The following is a 16,850-nucleotide window of genomic DNA, read 5'->3' on the forward strand; positions in this document are numbered from 1 at the left end:
CAGCCATCTCATCCTCGGTCGTCACCTTCTCTTCCTGCCCCCAATCCCTCCCAGCATCAGAGTCTTTTCCAATGAGTCAACTCTTCGCATGAGGTGCCCAAAGTACTGGAGTTTCAGCTTCAGCATCATTCCTTCCAAAGAAATCCCAGGGTTGATCTCCTTCAGAATGGACTGGTTGGATCTCCTTGCAGTCCAACAGACTCTCGAGAGTCTTCTCCAACACCACAGTTCAAAAGCATCAATTCTTCAGTGCTCAGCCTTCTTCACAGTCCAACTCTCACATCCATACATGACCACAGGAAAAACCATAGCCTTGACTAGATGGAACTTAATCGGCAAAGTAATGTCTCTGCTTTTGAATATACTATCTAGGTTGGTCATAACTTTCTTCCAAGGAGTAAGCGTCTTTTAATTTCATGGCTGCAGTCACCATCTGCAGTGATTTTTGGAGCCCCCAAAAATAAAGTCTGACACTGTTTCCCCATCTATTTCCCATGAAGCGATGGGACCGAATGCCATGATCTTCGTTTTCTGAATGTTGAGCTTTAAGCCAACTGTTTCACTCTCTACTATCACTTTCATCAAGAGGCTTTTTAATTCCTCTTCACTTTCTGCCATAAGGGTGGTGTCATCTACATATCTGAGGTGATTGATATTTCTCCCTGCAATCTTGATTCCAGCTTGTGTTTCTTCCAGTCCAGCGTTTCTCATGATGTACTCTGCAAGAAGTTAAATAAGCAGGGTGACAATATACAGCCTTGAGGTACTCCTTTTCCTATTTGGAACCAGTCTGTTGTTCCATGTCCAGTTCTAACTATTGCTTCCTGACCTGCATACAGATTTCTCAAGAGGCAGGTCAGGTGGTCTGGTATTCCCATCTCTTTCAGAATTTTCCACAGTTTATTGTGATCCACACAGTCAAAGGCTTTGGCATAGTTAATAAAGCAGAAATAGATGTTTTTCTGGAACTCTCTTGCTTTTTCCATGATCCAGTGGATGTTGGCAATTTGATCTCTGGTTCCTCTGCCTTTTCCAAAATCCAACTTGAAATCTGGATGACAATAATAATGACTTAAAGCAGTATTTCTCATTCTGGGGCCTTTGGATCATGAGAAGCCTGTGAAACTAATACAATTTCAATTATAGAAAGGCAATTGTATACTTTCCAGCACAAGCTAAAATATCAACTCATTTTGAACTAAACCTCACCTTGGATACAATGGTCACTTAATTTCAATCTGAAGTTTTTGTGTTCTTCCGATTTTTAATTTTAACCTTGACATAATTTTAGACAGTTAGAAATGATGAAAGAATTTCTGTACATTTTACTCTTTATCCATATTCCCGATGCCCTGAATATCAGCACTTATATTTTTCCTTACCATTCTCTCTCCCCGTGTGTGTGTAAGGAAATATGTGTATACACACACAGGTACATATACATGCACATGTGTGTGTGTAAACTCTCTCAGAGTGATTTGCAGACAATTCCCTTTTTTAGTGTGTATTGTTTTCCAAAATGACATTCTCTTCCATAATTATAGGATAATTATTAAAATCACCAAATAAACATTGATACAATACTATTGTTTAAACTATTAATCATTTGAATTTTGCTTTTGCTTGTCCAGTTAATAGCCTTTATAGGAAAATTTTTAGAATCTGACCCAGGATTCTATTTACATGCTGTATTAAATTTTCAAGTCTCTTTAAATCTGGAAAAAATGTCTGAATCTTTATTTTGCCATCATCTTGACACTGTGAAGAATACAGATCATTTATTTTGCTCCGTTGGTTTCATCTGATGTTTTCTCTTTACTAGATTCAGGTTATACATTTTTGGGAGTAAAACAAAAAACAATGTTGTATCCATCTCAGTACATAGTATGCAGAGGAAAAATGCAAACTATGTGTTCCATTACTGGTTAACTTTGATGGCTTGGTTAAGGTGGTGCCTGCTGGGTTTTTCCTCTTTAAAGTTACAATTAATTAATTCCCAAGATATTAGTATCTTGGGAATACTAAAGAAATTTTAACATAAAATGTTTATTCATAAGCATTGACAAATAAATAGAAAATTAATAACTATAGTTTGGTACACATAATTTCTCAAGGCATGCCTTTGATTGGGGTGGTAATAAAAAGATTACACACTATTGCCTTAGAATGTTATTTTAATCTTTGATTAACAAATGCTTGTGGCAATATCTTTAGTCTGTTTATGATATTTATTAAATTCTGTACAGCATTCTCTATGAATGCTCAGAATAAAAATCTCATTCATAGTAATCAACTTTGTTCGAAAGACAATCAGCTAATCTGTTACAGGTTGAAAATTTTTTTAAAAGGTCACAATGAAGTATTTTGAATACTTGCACATCTTAAAAGACATTCATTCCTGCAAATTAATTTTTGTTGCTGAGAGTTTGGTTTTTTTATCCTTTGGTATTCACTTTTAAAAATCAGGCAACATGCAGGACTGTAAATAAAAATTTGGCTATGAAAAGTAACCATTAAGAATATCTGATCGTTTCTGTTGACAAATATTTCGACAGGGTTCACACAGCGGAAGCTGTAGAGTCATAGGAGTTTTAGACGTTGACAGGGTAAACAGGCTCATTGAATTCATCATTCAGTGAGTCCTCTTTTGTTTTCCCCTTTCTTTCCTGAGCAGGTCTGTGAAGAGGGAACTTTATGTTGTTGTTTTTTCTACTTGGAGGATGACCGCTTTACCATGCTGTGTTGGTTTCTGCCATACATCACCAGGAATCCGCGGTGAACGTATACATACCCGCACCTCCCCGGGCCTCCGTCCCACCCTACACCTCTAGGTCATCACAGAGCACGCAGCTGAGCTCCCTGCTACAAGGCTGTGAAGAAATTTCAAGTTACAACTTGAACAAGTTTAACAGTTACTCAGAGCATTAGCCTAAAAGCGGGGCTTCCCCAGGCGGCTCAGCTGTAAAGAACGCCACGCACCCGCAGCAGCCTAAAGAAATGGGCCCAGACTCGAGCCCAGGGTGTGCAGCAGTGTTGAAGCTGTGGTTCAGTTGCTCAGTCGTGTCTATTTTTTCACCCCATGGACTGAAGCCCGCCAAGCTGCTCTGCCCATGGGATTCTCCAGGCAAGAAGACTGCCATGCCCTTCTCCCGGGGATCTTCCGGACCCAGGGATCAAGCCCGTGTCTCGTGCATTGCAGGCGGATTCTTCATCACAGAGCCATCTGGGAAGCCCAGGGTTAAATTTGGGATATAAAAAATGTTGTGTAAGGTAGGACCACAAGTATCCTCTAAAGGAATGTTAAAATTTAGTGAGTAGAAACAGTTTAAGCTGGGCCTAAATTTTGGTAGGTAGATAACTCGTAAAGGAGGAGGAGGACATTCCTGGAACGAGTAAGGCTATTAAAAAGAATAGAGGTGCACATGGGGTGGAGACAGGAAGGGTGATACTTAATTTTTAAATTTATATTGTAAAAGTAGTACATTGATTTCCACTATAAAAATTGAAGATACATTAAGGGCGTGCTCTTTTTCTCCTTGAAAGCTAAGTTTCTAAAAGTGAGATTAAAAAAAAATACCAAATAAGTAAGAGTGAGATCAAAGGTTTTTTGTATTTCCATCTTTAGATTATTTTCTAAAGAAATTGTCAGAATCCCCAATAAGCCTATAGGGCATGAAAGGGTTTCTTTGTATTCTAACCAACACAATTTTTTTTAATCTTTCTAACTTTTCCTAATCTACTGAGTGAAAAATAAGTGCTGCTTTTCATTTTTATTTCTCTGATTAATAGGAGGTGGATTGACTCCAAGTATGTTTATACTTTCTCTCCTACAGTTTTTTAAAGAAAATGTTATTCTTAGTTTCTTTTGTTTTATAGGAGTTTAAAAGCGGTTTTATAGTCAAATAAGCCTATCTTTTCAATGGCAACTTTTGGGTTTTGGGGCGTGTTTGGTAAAGATTCCTTCTACCCAAGATTTAAAAAAAAGTCTTCCTAACTTTTTTTCTTTTACTTTTGGAGTTTGTTTTAACTGAGAGATCTTTATTTTTGTACACTGGTGAGTTGACTCATTTTTTTCCCCAAACGGAAAGCTAACTATCCCCTACACAATCTGCCGGAAAGGCTATCTTTTCCTTACTGTTTTGAAATACCATGTTGGTCATATGTTAAGCTGTCACTTATCTGTAACCATGTCTGGCTTCTCTATTCTATCCCATTGATCTCTCTGTGAACCTGTTCAGATACCTCCTTGCTGTAGGTTTACTGTAGGTTTCTGATGTCTTGTAAGGCAAATCCCCCCTTATAATTATTCTTTCTCACTTTTAGGGGTGGGAAGATACTCTTCCTGATGATTGTCAGATTCAACTATTCTAGTTATTAAAAAAACACAATTTACAGGGTAATTTGAAGAGAACTGAAACATCAGTATCTGATCTTTCAATCTAGGACCAGGGTATTTATTTATGTTTCTTTTTTATATGACTTTCAGTAACATTTAGTAGTGTCATTCATGTGGGAGTTAGCGACATCTTGCTAATTAGTATAAGTAGATGTCCAAAATCTAATTATGGGAGACAAAGAAATGATGATGAAGGTATTAGTGTTTGTCAGCTTTGCTGCTGTAACAAATGACCCAAACATCTCAGTAACTTTCAGCAATCGCCTTTCCTTCTGGTTCACGTTGCACGTTGGCAGTTGTGCAGAGCTGTGGCTTGGCTGCGCTTGGCTCAATCCGTCTTTTCATCCTAAAACTCAGGCTGAAGAAGCAGAGGAGAAAAAGCAAGAGACAACCATAAAGGCTCTAGAAGATTCTGTGGTTTTTTTCTGCTCATAATCCATTGACCACAGCAAGTCATGTGGCCAACTCCAATGTCAACGGGGCCAGGGCAGTCACGTGGCAGTGGTGGGTAGAGGTTTAACCTTCCTGTAGAGGAGGGGATAAATGGATAACCGGGACAGTAATACAGTCTGCCACAGTATCCTCAGGAAAAGGAATTATGTAAGGGAATTCAAAACTCTATAAATGCTTAAAACTTTGGAACGTCCAGAGTAAAGTGGAAAATTTTTCAGAATATGAGGGAGGGAAAAGGGGAACGCCAGGAAGTATAAATATGGGACTTTCACGAGAAGACAAAAATATGTTCCACCGTGCAGGGAAAAGTTAGCTCTCACTGTTCAACCTTCTCAGGTTCCAGCAGGCATTCAGGGATGGGCGGTCAGCTGGGAATGAGAGTGGCTGTGCCGGGCACACGACTGCTCTGGATTCCCTTTCATTGCCTTTCTCTCCGAATTCCATCTGGGAAGGATGCCATAGGGCAGCGCTCTGTTACTGACTCTAACAGGGCCAAGGCCAGGCACTGTGAAGAGATTGGAATAAAGGTGCAGGAATTCTTGAGATGACTGTTTTATGTTTGGTTTGATGATAAGGTATTATGTTCAGTTAAATAATCTATACTACCAAGTCTTAACATTTATCAAGATGCTAATTAATAGTTAGATCTTAAAACTTAAATAGTAAACCAGAACTTGCATTACTCAGTATAATATTATTGGAAGGAAAGCTATTTATTCAGATTTTTTTTTTTTTTTGAGCCCGTATTATGTCCAAACACTATTCTAGGCACTGAGGATGCAGTCAGCTTTCTACTTTTGGTGCTTGCTTTCTGGGGAAGAGTGGGTAAGGGTAGAGAGAGGTAAATATATGCATGCATACATGTAAAATATGTCAGGTGGTTACAGACGCTGCAAAGGAAAAAGTGGCAGGAAAATGAGATGGGAATGGTTTCCAGGGAGGACCTCTTTAATAAAGTGATATATCAGTGGGGAATTCTATGAATGGACAGAGTGATGTAGGTGGCTACCTCGAGGCAGAGTGTGGCTGTCAGCAAACACTACCCTAAGCCCAGACAAGCACCAGCAAGGAGGCCCGTGAACCAAGTAAGCAAGTCAGAGGGGCTGAGATATGGCCAGAGAAGCAGGCGGGAGCTAGGACCTGCAGGACCTTCAGATCTTGGTAGAGAGTTTGGATGGTGGCGTTAGAGCCTTTCAGAACTTTTTTTTTTTTTTTAAAGAGCAGTACTCTAGCCAAATCGAAGATACTGCCTTACTCACTGCCCTTCTGCCATGAGTGTGCGTAAGTGTCCTTGTGGTGGACCAAAGTAGCAAGCAGGGAGGTAAGAATTTAGAGCAGATTGCACTTTGAAAACCACTGCTTTCAGTTTGCATCTAAACTTTTTATACCAGGATTCCTTGTATACAAATGCCATATGATAGGGAGATTTTGGTTTGATCAAAATGCCATTATTTTAGCTAAAAAAAGAGACTAGGTTTATTTTTCTTTTTAAAAATAATTTTAGAAGGATCCTCATGACCCCTTCCCAATGAGTAGAAATAAGGCACTCTTTCAGATCATGTTCATTGGAATGAGGATGAGATGGAGCCAGAAGTGGTTGTCACATAAATAGAATTTATACCAACAGAGTTCTAAGCTTACTTCAATTGTTGAAATTAATTTGTTTTCAGACTTCAGAATCTGATTTTCAGAGTACAAGAAGCTTGATGGAAAAAGCAATTGAATGCAATCAGCCTCTCTTTATGGGCTTAGTTTAAAACTGTTTAGGCTGTCCTGTGTGATATGAGTCAGAGACTCGATAAACCTTCCTAAGAACACCTAGAGGCTCTCCTTCAGGGATGTTTAATTGCCTGTGAAATTCAGACTGAAACAAGCAAATTTAGAATAAAAGGGAATGTTGAACCATTGTATTTTCACATTTCTGAGTCTTTGGCCAAAATACCAGGTGACGACTTCATTGGAGAGAGGTGACGACTTCATTGGAGAGTCACGAGAGAGAAGAAAATGGGTCTTGGCTGATGGTCAGTTATTTGAGGTCAATGTAAGGTAGCTCATGTACAGAAATCGAGAGGCATTTTATTATTTTCAGGGAAGTCACTAGTTTTACAGCGTTTTTCAACTTGGACATTATAATGGTAGTAACAGAGTGTGAAGAGAATACATCCCATCAATTTAGGAAAAATTATTGTTCAAGTATTTGAAATGCCAGTAATATTTGATTGTGACTAACTTTATGGCATAAAATAGCTTTTCTGTGAATAAAGGCTTACATAGGCTTGAACACTTGAGAAAATGTGAAGATTTATAAAGAGAGCTATAGTAATTAAAGCTGTGATATACTTTCTTAAATATTGACCTTCATATCACTAGCCTTGAATAGACAATCCAGAAACAGCATTCATTCTATGCTATAATTTGCAATACAATTAAGGTAGCATTCAAAAATCACTGAATCAGTGTCTAGTAAACTATGGAATACAAAATACACATTAAAAAAAAAAACACCAAGAGCTTTCCTGCATAACAAAATTTTCTAGAAAGACAGTTTTCTGCATTTGGCAAATAATAACTTTGGCTCTGCCCTTCCAATAACCAAATGTATTATGATGTTCATGGCATTGACTATAATTTTCTGCACAATCTTAAATAATAGTGGTGCTAGCCTGTCCTGTCCCATATTCTAACGGAGATGTGTCTAAGGGTGTACTGTGGAGTGTGGTTTAAGATAGGATACTCTAACAAGCCAAGGGGACTTCTTGGTGGCTCAGATGGTAAAGAATCTGCCTGCAATGCAGGAGACCTGGAATCTCTGAGTTGGGAAGATCCCCTGGAAAAGGGAACACCAACTCATTCCAGTATTCTTGCCCGGACAAGACCATGGACAGAGGAGCCTGGCAAGCTATAGTCTATGGGACTCCAAAGAGTTGGCCACGACTGAGCAACTAACACTTCACTTTCACAACATGCTAAGGGAAAATCCTTATATTGCCAGTTTGTGGTGGTGGTTTGGTTGCTTAGTCATGTCGAACCTTGTCACCTTATGGTGGGTAGACCTCCAGGCTCCTCTATCCAAGTTTACCAAGAGCTATAACTTTCTCTCCCTTCCATGAGAGAGGAGAGTCTTTGCTACATCCTCATAGTTTAGAAAGTGTCTGGTACAGGTGGGCACTCAATAAATGCTTGGTGAGTAAATAAGTTATTAAGAGGATTGAGTTAAGAAGACATGTGATGTGTCTATAAAATTATCTGGAAAAGTTTGAGATCTTAAGAATAATTTATCTAACAATATTGGAATTATACATATATTAAAGTTGTATTAGAAAAATGTAGGTTCCTTCTTTGTGTCATATGAGCCATCGGTTCAGTTTAGTTGCTCAGCTGTGACCGACACTTTGTGACACCATGGACTGCAGCACACCAGACTTCCCTGTCCATCACCAACTCCTGGAGCTTGCTCAAACTCGTGTCCATTGAGTCTGTGATGCTATCCAATCATTTCACCCTCTGTCGTCCCCTTCTCCTGCCTTCAATCTTTCCCAGCAACAGGGTCTTTTCCAATGAGTCAGTTCTTTGCATCAGGTGGCCAAAGTATTGGAGTTTCAGCTTCAGTATAAGTCCCTCCAATGAGTATTCAGGATTGATTTCTTTGAGGATTGACTGGTTTGATCTTGCAGTCCAAGGGATCTAGTTTCCTCACCAGCTATTGAACCAGGGTGCCCTGTATTAGTAGTATGGAATCTTAGCCACTGGACTGCCAGGGAAGTTCCCATATGAGCCATAGTAATGTCCTTAACAGCAGGGAAACCTGAGTGAAGAGGATACAGGAACTCTCTGTATTATCTTTGTAGCTTTTCCATGAATCTGAATGTATCCTAAGGAAAAATTGAAGGTGGGAGGAGAAGGAGACGACAGAGGATGAGATGGTTGGATGGCATCACCGACTCAATGGACATGAGTTTGAGTAAACTCCAGGAGTTGGTGATGGACAGGGAGGCCTGGTGCACAGCAGTCCATGGGGTGGTAAAGAATCAGACACGACTGAGTGACTGAACTGAACTGAGTGTTTAGAAAATCTGTCTAATATGAAACAGGGGTTGGGAATCAGTTATATAGAAACCACTTACATTGCACCAGAAAAAAAAAAAAGTGCCCCGTGAAATATTGAGTCCAACTGCCAATTCCAGCATGCACAGCCCTAAAAACCTGAACCCTAGAAGCAATGGGCTGCTGCTTTGGAACAGGTTACATTTCTAGAAGCACTTCCAGGGAAACAAAAATGGAGTAATTGCAATAAACATAACTGGAATAATCACAGTTCTGATAATTAATTGCCTCTAAGATACAGAAATTCAAGAAAGACTGCTTAGTAAAGGAGAAAAAACTACTCACAACCCATTTCTGAGTTTAGAAAGGTGTCATTTTGATATATATGAAAGGTATATATATCTGGATTCAACATAATGTCATTGTGGTACCCTCGTGACTTGAGAAAATTATCATTTATCTTTGCTAAGAGCTGTTGTCAGTTTGCTTTTGATCTCTAAAGGAGATTTAGACCTGATCAGAAAGTTCTTCAATATTGAGTTACTATTTCTTCTCCTGCCTCGCCCACTGTGGTAGGAAGAAGGCAAGGAAAAAAGATCCCCTGGCCCTACATAATGAAGCTAACCTGGATTTAGCTTGGTCTCATGTCTCTTTTCCTAATCATTAAAGATATTTGTCATCTGTGTAAATCTCCAGAGGGAAGTTAGAACTGTATAAAGAAATCACTGTGCACAAGTGAACATTTGACAAACAAGTGCTTGGAGATGGCGTTTCTAAAAGCTCCTTAAAAAATTTATTTTTTGCTGACATTATTTTGTTTAGTAAAAATATCTGATTTCTAAATCCAGAACCCCAAGTCATCTTCAAGTTAACAAATGGTATTAGCAGTTTGTAATGATCCAGATAACAATCCAGCTCCTTAACTCCATGTGACAGCACATTAATAATTTCTCTGAGCCTATCCCAGTTTCTCATCTGTAAAATGAAGAATTTGAGAATATACTGAGAATACATTTGAGAATAAGCAGTTCTCAATGTACCTTTTCATTGGGACACAAAGACTCGGCGAGAAGGACTTAAGAGAAACAGACTGGAGTGTTTGCGGATTTAGGGCTTGGAGTTCTGGTGGGCAGGATGCTGCTGAAGAAAGGTGTCCCCTGTGTTTCTGAAGTCTGAGGGGTAAGTGACAGGGGTATAAGAATGTCTGAATTGGAAGAGCAGTGGCTACTGCTGGAAGAGCAGCTCCCGGGACTTTTCTGGCACTGGCGGAGGACGCGAGTTCGGTTGCTAGGCAACCGGGGGTCCTCGGGGCGGGCGGAGGACCCCAGTAGAGGTGTCTCAGTCAGTGCCTGCCCGCTTGGGTGCGGTACCGGCCTCGAAACTAACGAAGTAGGTCGCCTTTTCAAAGGTGCACAGTTTCTGGAGCCAAGGCTTGGCGAGCCCCAGAGCCGAGCTCCGCCCGCGGCGCGTTTCCCTGTCCCAGTCCTTGGGCGCGAGGCGGGCGCCTCTCGGGCCAGGCCCCCGCCGCCGAGCGTTGCTGGGCGGGACCGGACGCCGCCGCCCGCGCCCCCCGCCCGCCCCGGCAGGCCCGAGCCCACCCGCGCCCCTCACGGCCGTCCCGGTCCCGGCGCCCGCAGCGCCTCCCGCCAGCCCGAGCACTGCGCTCGCTGGCCCGTCCCCCACCGGCCCCCAGCACCCCCGCCCGCCGGGCCCGCGCCCCGCACCCGCACCCGCCCTGGCCCCTGGCCCCGGCCCCGGCCCCGCGCCCCCGCCCGCGGGCGCGCCGGGCTTGGACATGGAGCCGCTGCTCCTGGCCTGGAGCTACTTCAGGCGCAGGAGGTTCCAGCTCTGCGCCGATCTGTGCACGCAGATGCTGGAGAAGTCCCCTTGTGACCAGGTACCGGCCGGACCCCGCCGGGACTGCGGGTCTTGGCAAGAGGGCTCCGGGGGCTCCCCGGGACCCCACCGGGAGGGGGCAGCAGGGAGGAGGACGCAGGGCGAGGGTGACCCTGTGGTCAGCACGGACGCGTGGAGCCCAGATCCTCCGGGACCGCGGCCTCTGGGTCCTGACTGCGGCGACCGCGCCCTCCGCTAACTTCAGCTGCTGAAAGATGCTGAAAGACAGCAGCTAGGAGACCGCCCTCAGATGTCGCTGAAAAGATGATGAACTCTGTTAGGTCCTGCATTCTTGAGTATCAGTTCAGTCCAGTCGCTCAGTCGTGTCCGACTCTTTGCGACCCCATGGACTGCAGCACGTCAGGTCTCCCTTGTCCATCACCAACTCCCGGAGTTTACTCACACTCAGGTCCATCGAGTCGGTGATGCGTATATTCTTGCGTAGAGGTGGGCTTTTAAGCTCGCTGCCTGTTACCTCTTAATTTCCAAAACAGTTATGTATAAACTTAAAAATCTGTAACTCCCCGCCCCCCCGCACCCCCCCCATGAAATAGCTGCCTTGTTTTCTTTTGGATCAAACGTATAATCCTTCCAGTCCCTGTTAAGATGGTTGTCCAAAAGTGGGGAGCTTTGGATTCTGGGCCTTGAGTGCAGCTTGAGGCAAACAATTCAAGTTAGGGGAATGAGAACCTAGGAAGGGAAAAGATACATTTATTATTAGGAGGGTGGGGTGAGAAAAATAATCCCCCTAAAAGAAGGAAATGACGGCATTGATTGTAGTTTACTCTTAAATAAAGTACAGTGTTAAATAAGTGAGTGAAAACGGTTATATGCCGCTTGTGAGAGGGGCACCGCTGCGGTGGTCAGGTAGTTCTGGAGGAGGCCAAAAAAGGAGAAAAGTGCCTCTAGTAAATGCAAAATGTACGTATGGAGCTCGAGTTCCCCAGCTTTTCCTCTAGTGGTGTTGGCTTGGGGATGTTAGAGAAAAAGGGAAAATTGATAAGAGTTACATTCACGGAGGTGTGACAGTTGTTGCTCCGCTCTGCCTTAGCTCCTAGCAAGTGGATAGTGGAGAGCCTGTCAGGGAGAATAGTTTGGCCTTCAGAGAGACAGCACATCTCCCTTAGAACAATCTTCCTTAGTGGGGATGCTAAACTAGGTTCTGTTTGGGTTAGTTCCTATTGGTTAATAAGACTGTTATTTCCATAGGCAAGCATTTTTTCCGAGTGTGTTTCTTAGCACAGTCGTCCCAGAAATACTGCTAAAAAAAAAAAGATTCCACCCTCAGGTTTGTTTGAGAACCATGACAAAATATGGACCCCTTTACAGTTTGTACAACCAGAGTTTGTTACACACCAGTGATGTACCAGATATTGTTTTTCCGTTGAGTCAGAGTAGTTTCCATTCTGCAGAACAACAGTCCCTGGAGGAAGAAAATTTCCTCATTAAATGCATTTGGGAAACATATATTCCCTACTTAGAGATTCATACTAAAGGCTCTGAGAATTTCTGCAAAAAGGAACTTAACTTTGCCTGATTTTGATGAATACAGTAGTTATGAAACTTAATTGACCACTGATTCCTTTTGTGGCTGTGGGTGAGGGTCAGATCACCCTAGAGAGATGTCACATTGGGAAATGTGTTATAGGCAAAGCAGCAGTGTTTTCTATTAATAGTTAAGACATTGTAATCTTTATAAAAACCATTTTTGTGTTAGTTTTCAGGTGTTAGAGTGAAGTGATTCATATATATATATTCATATATATATTTCAGCTTCTTTCCTATTATATAAGTTGTTATGATATTGAATATAGTTTCCTGTGCTATATAGAAGGTCTTTGTTGGTTATTCATATATAGCAGTGGGTATATGTTACTGCCTAAATCCTAACAACTCCCAGCCCACTTTCCCCTTTGGTAACCATAGTTTGCTTTCTGTGTCTGTCGTCTTAATGGCATAGTCACAGTGACATTCAGTATTGCAATTAAGGCTTCGTTTGTGCTGGGCACTGTGCTTAGGTCTTTAGTGTTGAGTGACCTTTTATAGAGTGCTTACTACTTGTCAGGGATAAATTCTATAAATTATGTGTATTTCTTTGCTGAGAATAGCCTTGCAAAGTAGGTAACAAATCACTAACATTCATTGAGTATCCATTGAGCCTCTGTCAGGCTTGATTCGGAGGGTTTTCTGTTATCTCATTTAATCCTCAGCTAGTTTAGGAAGTTGGTGCTATTTGCACCATTTTGCCGGTTGAGCCCAGTGAAGCACAAGGTGAAACAATTGTCTGAGGTTACAGAGCTGGTAAGCCTGTTCCCTTTGTCTATACGATGCATCTTCTTTGGCACTTATGGAGCCTCATTTTTCAAAAATCTATGTCTCCAGACTTTTCCTAGTACATTTTCTCATCTGCTGTTCCTTTTTCAAGATTTCGGCTAAACAGTAAGGAACTCGACATACCTGTGTACTTGGGTTAAAGGCTCTGAGAAGTCCGGAAGGAAGGTAACCTGCCTAATTTTGATTAAGGCATCATTCTAAAACTTATTTGTCGCCTGGTTTCTTGTTTGGGGTTGAGGTACAGATTTTTCCCGGGGAGGTGTTGTCACTTTGGGAATGCGTAGGCAAAATCTTGGCGTTGTTATTGGTGAAGACCCAGCTGTAGAGGAGACCGTGACTCCTTTCCTCGTACCTAGGGAGAACAGGATGAAGAAGTTAAGAACTTCATTTAAAATCTCCTGAATTGAGAGCTAAACCAGTAATAACTGGAATCTCTTCACTTGGTCTCTTATGTGGGTCCCTTTAGGCTTTGCTGGCCCTCTTGGAAAATTAAGACTCGTTACCAGGAATGTTTAGTGGTTCTAATTTTGATAATGGCGACGAAGAACAGCAGACACAACCTCATACTGGGAAATACCACTGGTGTCGCCGGTTAACCGTCTGACGTGGTTTACATCATTATGGCAGAAGATCTTGTTACTTCTTGTTGCTTCTTGCCACTGTCCTGTTTGTTGTAGATTTGAGATAATGCTTCAAAATGTGATGTAAGTGGAAGTGTTAGTCGCTCAGTTGTGTCTGACTCTTTGGGACCCATGGACCGTAGCCCACCAGTCTCCTCTGCCCATGGAATTTCCCAGGCAAGAATACCGGTGTGGGTTGCCATACCCTCCTTCAGGGGATCTTCCCGACCCAGGGGTCGGACCCAGGGGTCGAACCCAGGTCTCCTGCCATTGCTGGCAGATTGTTTACCATCTGAGCCACCGAGAAAGCTTGGTGATACATAATTTTAATATCCTAGAAATGTTTTTAAAAATGTGATTCTTTGCTCCTGGTTTTTTGTTATGAGCAGGGGTTGATATGTTCAGCTGCTATGAGTGACGGAGGTGGCCTGGGAGAATCAGTACCAGATTTAGAAGAGATTGACGACATGCTTTTCCTCTCGAATCCTTTTGTTATGCTGAGGTGGTTTATTTCTTTATTTATGTTGTCAGAACGGTGAGCAGCTCTTTGCTGGGAACAGAAGTTTGAAGATGATGTTACCTGACCAACCTGGCCCTCGGATGCCCGGCTTGGGCCTCTGTAGAGCTGGCACGGCTCACTGCTGCTGGTTATCCTTGAGCCGGCCTTTCAGTGCTGTGCTCTCTCTGTGCACTTTCCTTAGCACGGATTTGTGCGTCTTGTATCCAAATGTTACTTTGTTTTGGAAACATTTTCCAGTATGATTTTCCCCATGCTTAAAGAAGTCGTGCTTTTTTTCCTTAATTAAAAAGAGTTTCAATATTTATGTTCGAGTGCTGATGGAATTAATGAAGAGCTTTAGGAAGCTTAAGGAGGTTTTCCTATGATTAAAAGCCCCCAAATTCTTTTTTCCTCTTAGCATGTGAGTCCAGGATGGCAGGTCTGTGTGGGATGGCAAGGCATCTGGCACACGGGTGCCCTCATTACTTATTAATATTTGCTGAATGAGTGCAGCAGTCACATTCACAGGTGCATTGGGAGGGTGTTATTTATGTGTGCCAGCTTCCGCTCTGTTTACCAAGATCACCCTGGTTGCCTGATGGCCTCTGCCGCTCCCTGCCCCTATCTTAATTCTCAGCACCATAGGTTCTTTTTATTTTTATTTTTTCCTTAATACTTATTTTTACTTCTTTAATTATTTGGCTGCACCGAGTCTCAGTTGCGGCACATGGGATCTAGTTTCCCGACCAGGGATCGAACCCAGGCCCCCTATTTCGGGAGCTTGGAGCCTTAGCCACCAGACCACCGGGGAAGCCCCACCGTAGTTTCTTTAAATGGATTCACCTTTTCAAATAAGTGTGATTGCATTATGGGGCATTCTTACTTCATTTCTTGTTTCAAGGATGAATTTTTTTTTTAAAAAAACCGGTTGAGCAGTTTCTTCCTGGATCCTTCCAGGAGAGTATTTCTGGTCGTAATTATCATCACTGGTATTTCTCACCAGTTGTTGTTCCTCTGGAGGAAGTTCAGAGACTGGCAGTCAATGAAGAGCTAACAGAAATACGTGATCAGAGCAGAAGCAGATGGTCCTCAGCCCGCAGTTAGCTGGTTTATCTTCGCATGTCTCTTTAGCCTCATGGGCTTTGTTTGGTTGTTTTTTGAGGCGTCTGTATTTTAGACTGTTTTTCCCCTGCAGCTCCTTGAAGTACGGTTTCTATGCCACCCAGCTGATTTCAGTACAAAGGAGTGACTGAGTGCCTGGACACATGGAAGAGAAAGGAAATGAAACTGTTTCTCCTGAGTGCTGAATGGATTCATTTTTGCTCTTGCTTTTTTTTCCCCCTCCCAGAACAAAAACAGCTTTTTTTTTTTATGTTAATTTTCACTTTTTAGCCTTGCTTATTTTTCTCCCAGATGAGGAAAACCTCTCTCAACTGAATTGCTCTTTGTTAATCTTTTTATAAGCTGGTCCAGGGAGCTTCATGAAGACAACATTTCAGTTGTGATACATTGTTAACCTCGGGAAATGAAGCCCACCTCTCAGACTACTGCTACACTTAGTTTTCCTTTTTAAGAGATAACGTTTTGGTGTCATGTCAAAAACAATGAGTACTTGGTACTTTTTATTAGGGCTTTCCAAGTACTCAGTGGTAAAGATTCCACCTGCCAATACAGGGGACCTGGGTTCGATCCCTGGTTCAGGAAGATACCCTGGAGGAGGAAATGGCAACCCACTCCAGTATTCCTGCCTGGGAAATCCCATGGACAGAGGAGCCTGGTGGGCTACAGTTCACGGGGTCGCAACAAGTTGGACACGACTGAGCGGCTGAGCACGCACACATACTGTCTACTAGGATGTGTGAATTTTAGTTTGATTTTTGCCAATGTCAGAGTAGTCAGGTTGGCTGGAGAGTTTAGAGAGGTTTTCCTCATCTGGGAGAAAAATAAGCAAAGCTAAAAAGTGAAAATTAACATAAAAAACAAAAGCTATTTTTGTTCTGGGAGGGGAAAAAAAAAGCAAGAGCAAAAAATGAATCCATTCAGCACTCAGGAGAAATAGTTTCATTTCCTTTCTCTTCCATGTGTCCTGGTTGGCTATGGACTAGCTTGTTTCCTTAGAGTAAAACGTTTGTATTGGGGTACAGAAGGCCTGACGGGTAGGTTGAAGATGATAACGTGATGTTTGGCTGTGCGGAAGGGCTCCTGAAAAAGATGGGTTCTGAACTGCTTTTCCAGATGCAGAGTGGTAAGGGACCGAGGATAGGGTCCATAAGCATAAAGGACTAAGGTGCTGACCAGTTAAGAGTAAAGGACACCCGATGAATTCATCAGAGTTTTCCCATTTGACAAAACACAGTAAGAACAATCAGTTCATAGAGAAGTGTTGTCTCTTTTCAGAGTTTTTCCTAAATCATAACTAGGAAAGTGGTTAAAAGTTGTAAGATATAAAAAAGAGAAATGCAAAATGGCCTTCTGTGCAGCAATACGACCTAGAGGGAGTGCTTGCATTTACAGCTCATGTCGGTCATCCCGATTAGTTGCTTAATCTGATTACTGTTCTTTGTGTTGTTCCATATGTCAGATTCACGGCTTTGAAAAAAAGCAGCCC

At 42.3% G+C, this 16,850-nt stretch overlaps 1 protein-coding gene across 5 annotated transcripts in view; it reads left to right on the forward strand.

The window, feature by feature from the left end:
• TTC8 (tetratricopeptide repeat domain 8) overlaps positions 1-16,850 on the forward strand; it is a 90,180-nt gene that overhangs the window by 20,319 nt on the left and 53,011 nt on the right. For 2 of the 5 annotated variants that reach the window (XM_069597257.1, XM_069597259.1), the window contains exon 1: positions 10,632-10,790. The exons of 1 other annotated variant lie outside the window; for it this stretch is intronic. In XM_069597257.1, the coding sequence (XP_069453358.1) occupies positions 10,689-10,790 (102 nt within the window). In that variant the 5' untranslated portion in view covers positions 10,632-10,688. Of the gene's footprint in view, positions 1-10,333; positions 10,791-16,850 lie in introns of those variants that run through there. 2 more of the 5 variants (XM_069597255.1, XM_069597256.1) reach the window with 2 other exon arrangements.

This window comes from Ovis canadensis, chromosome 7, assembly GCF_042477335.2.
Source record: "Ovis canadensis isolate MfBH-ARS-UI-01 breed Bighorn chromosome 7, ARS-UI_OviCan_v2, whole genome shotgun sequence".
NCBI lineage: Eukaryota > Metazoa > Chordata > Mammalia > Artiodactyla > Bovidae > Ovis > Ovis canadensis.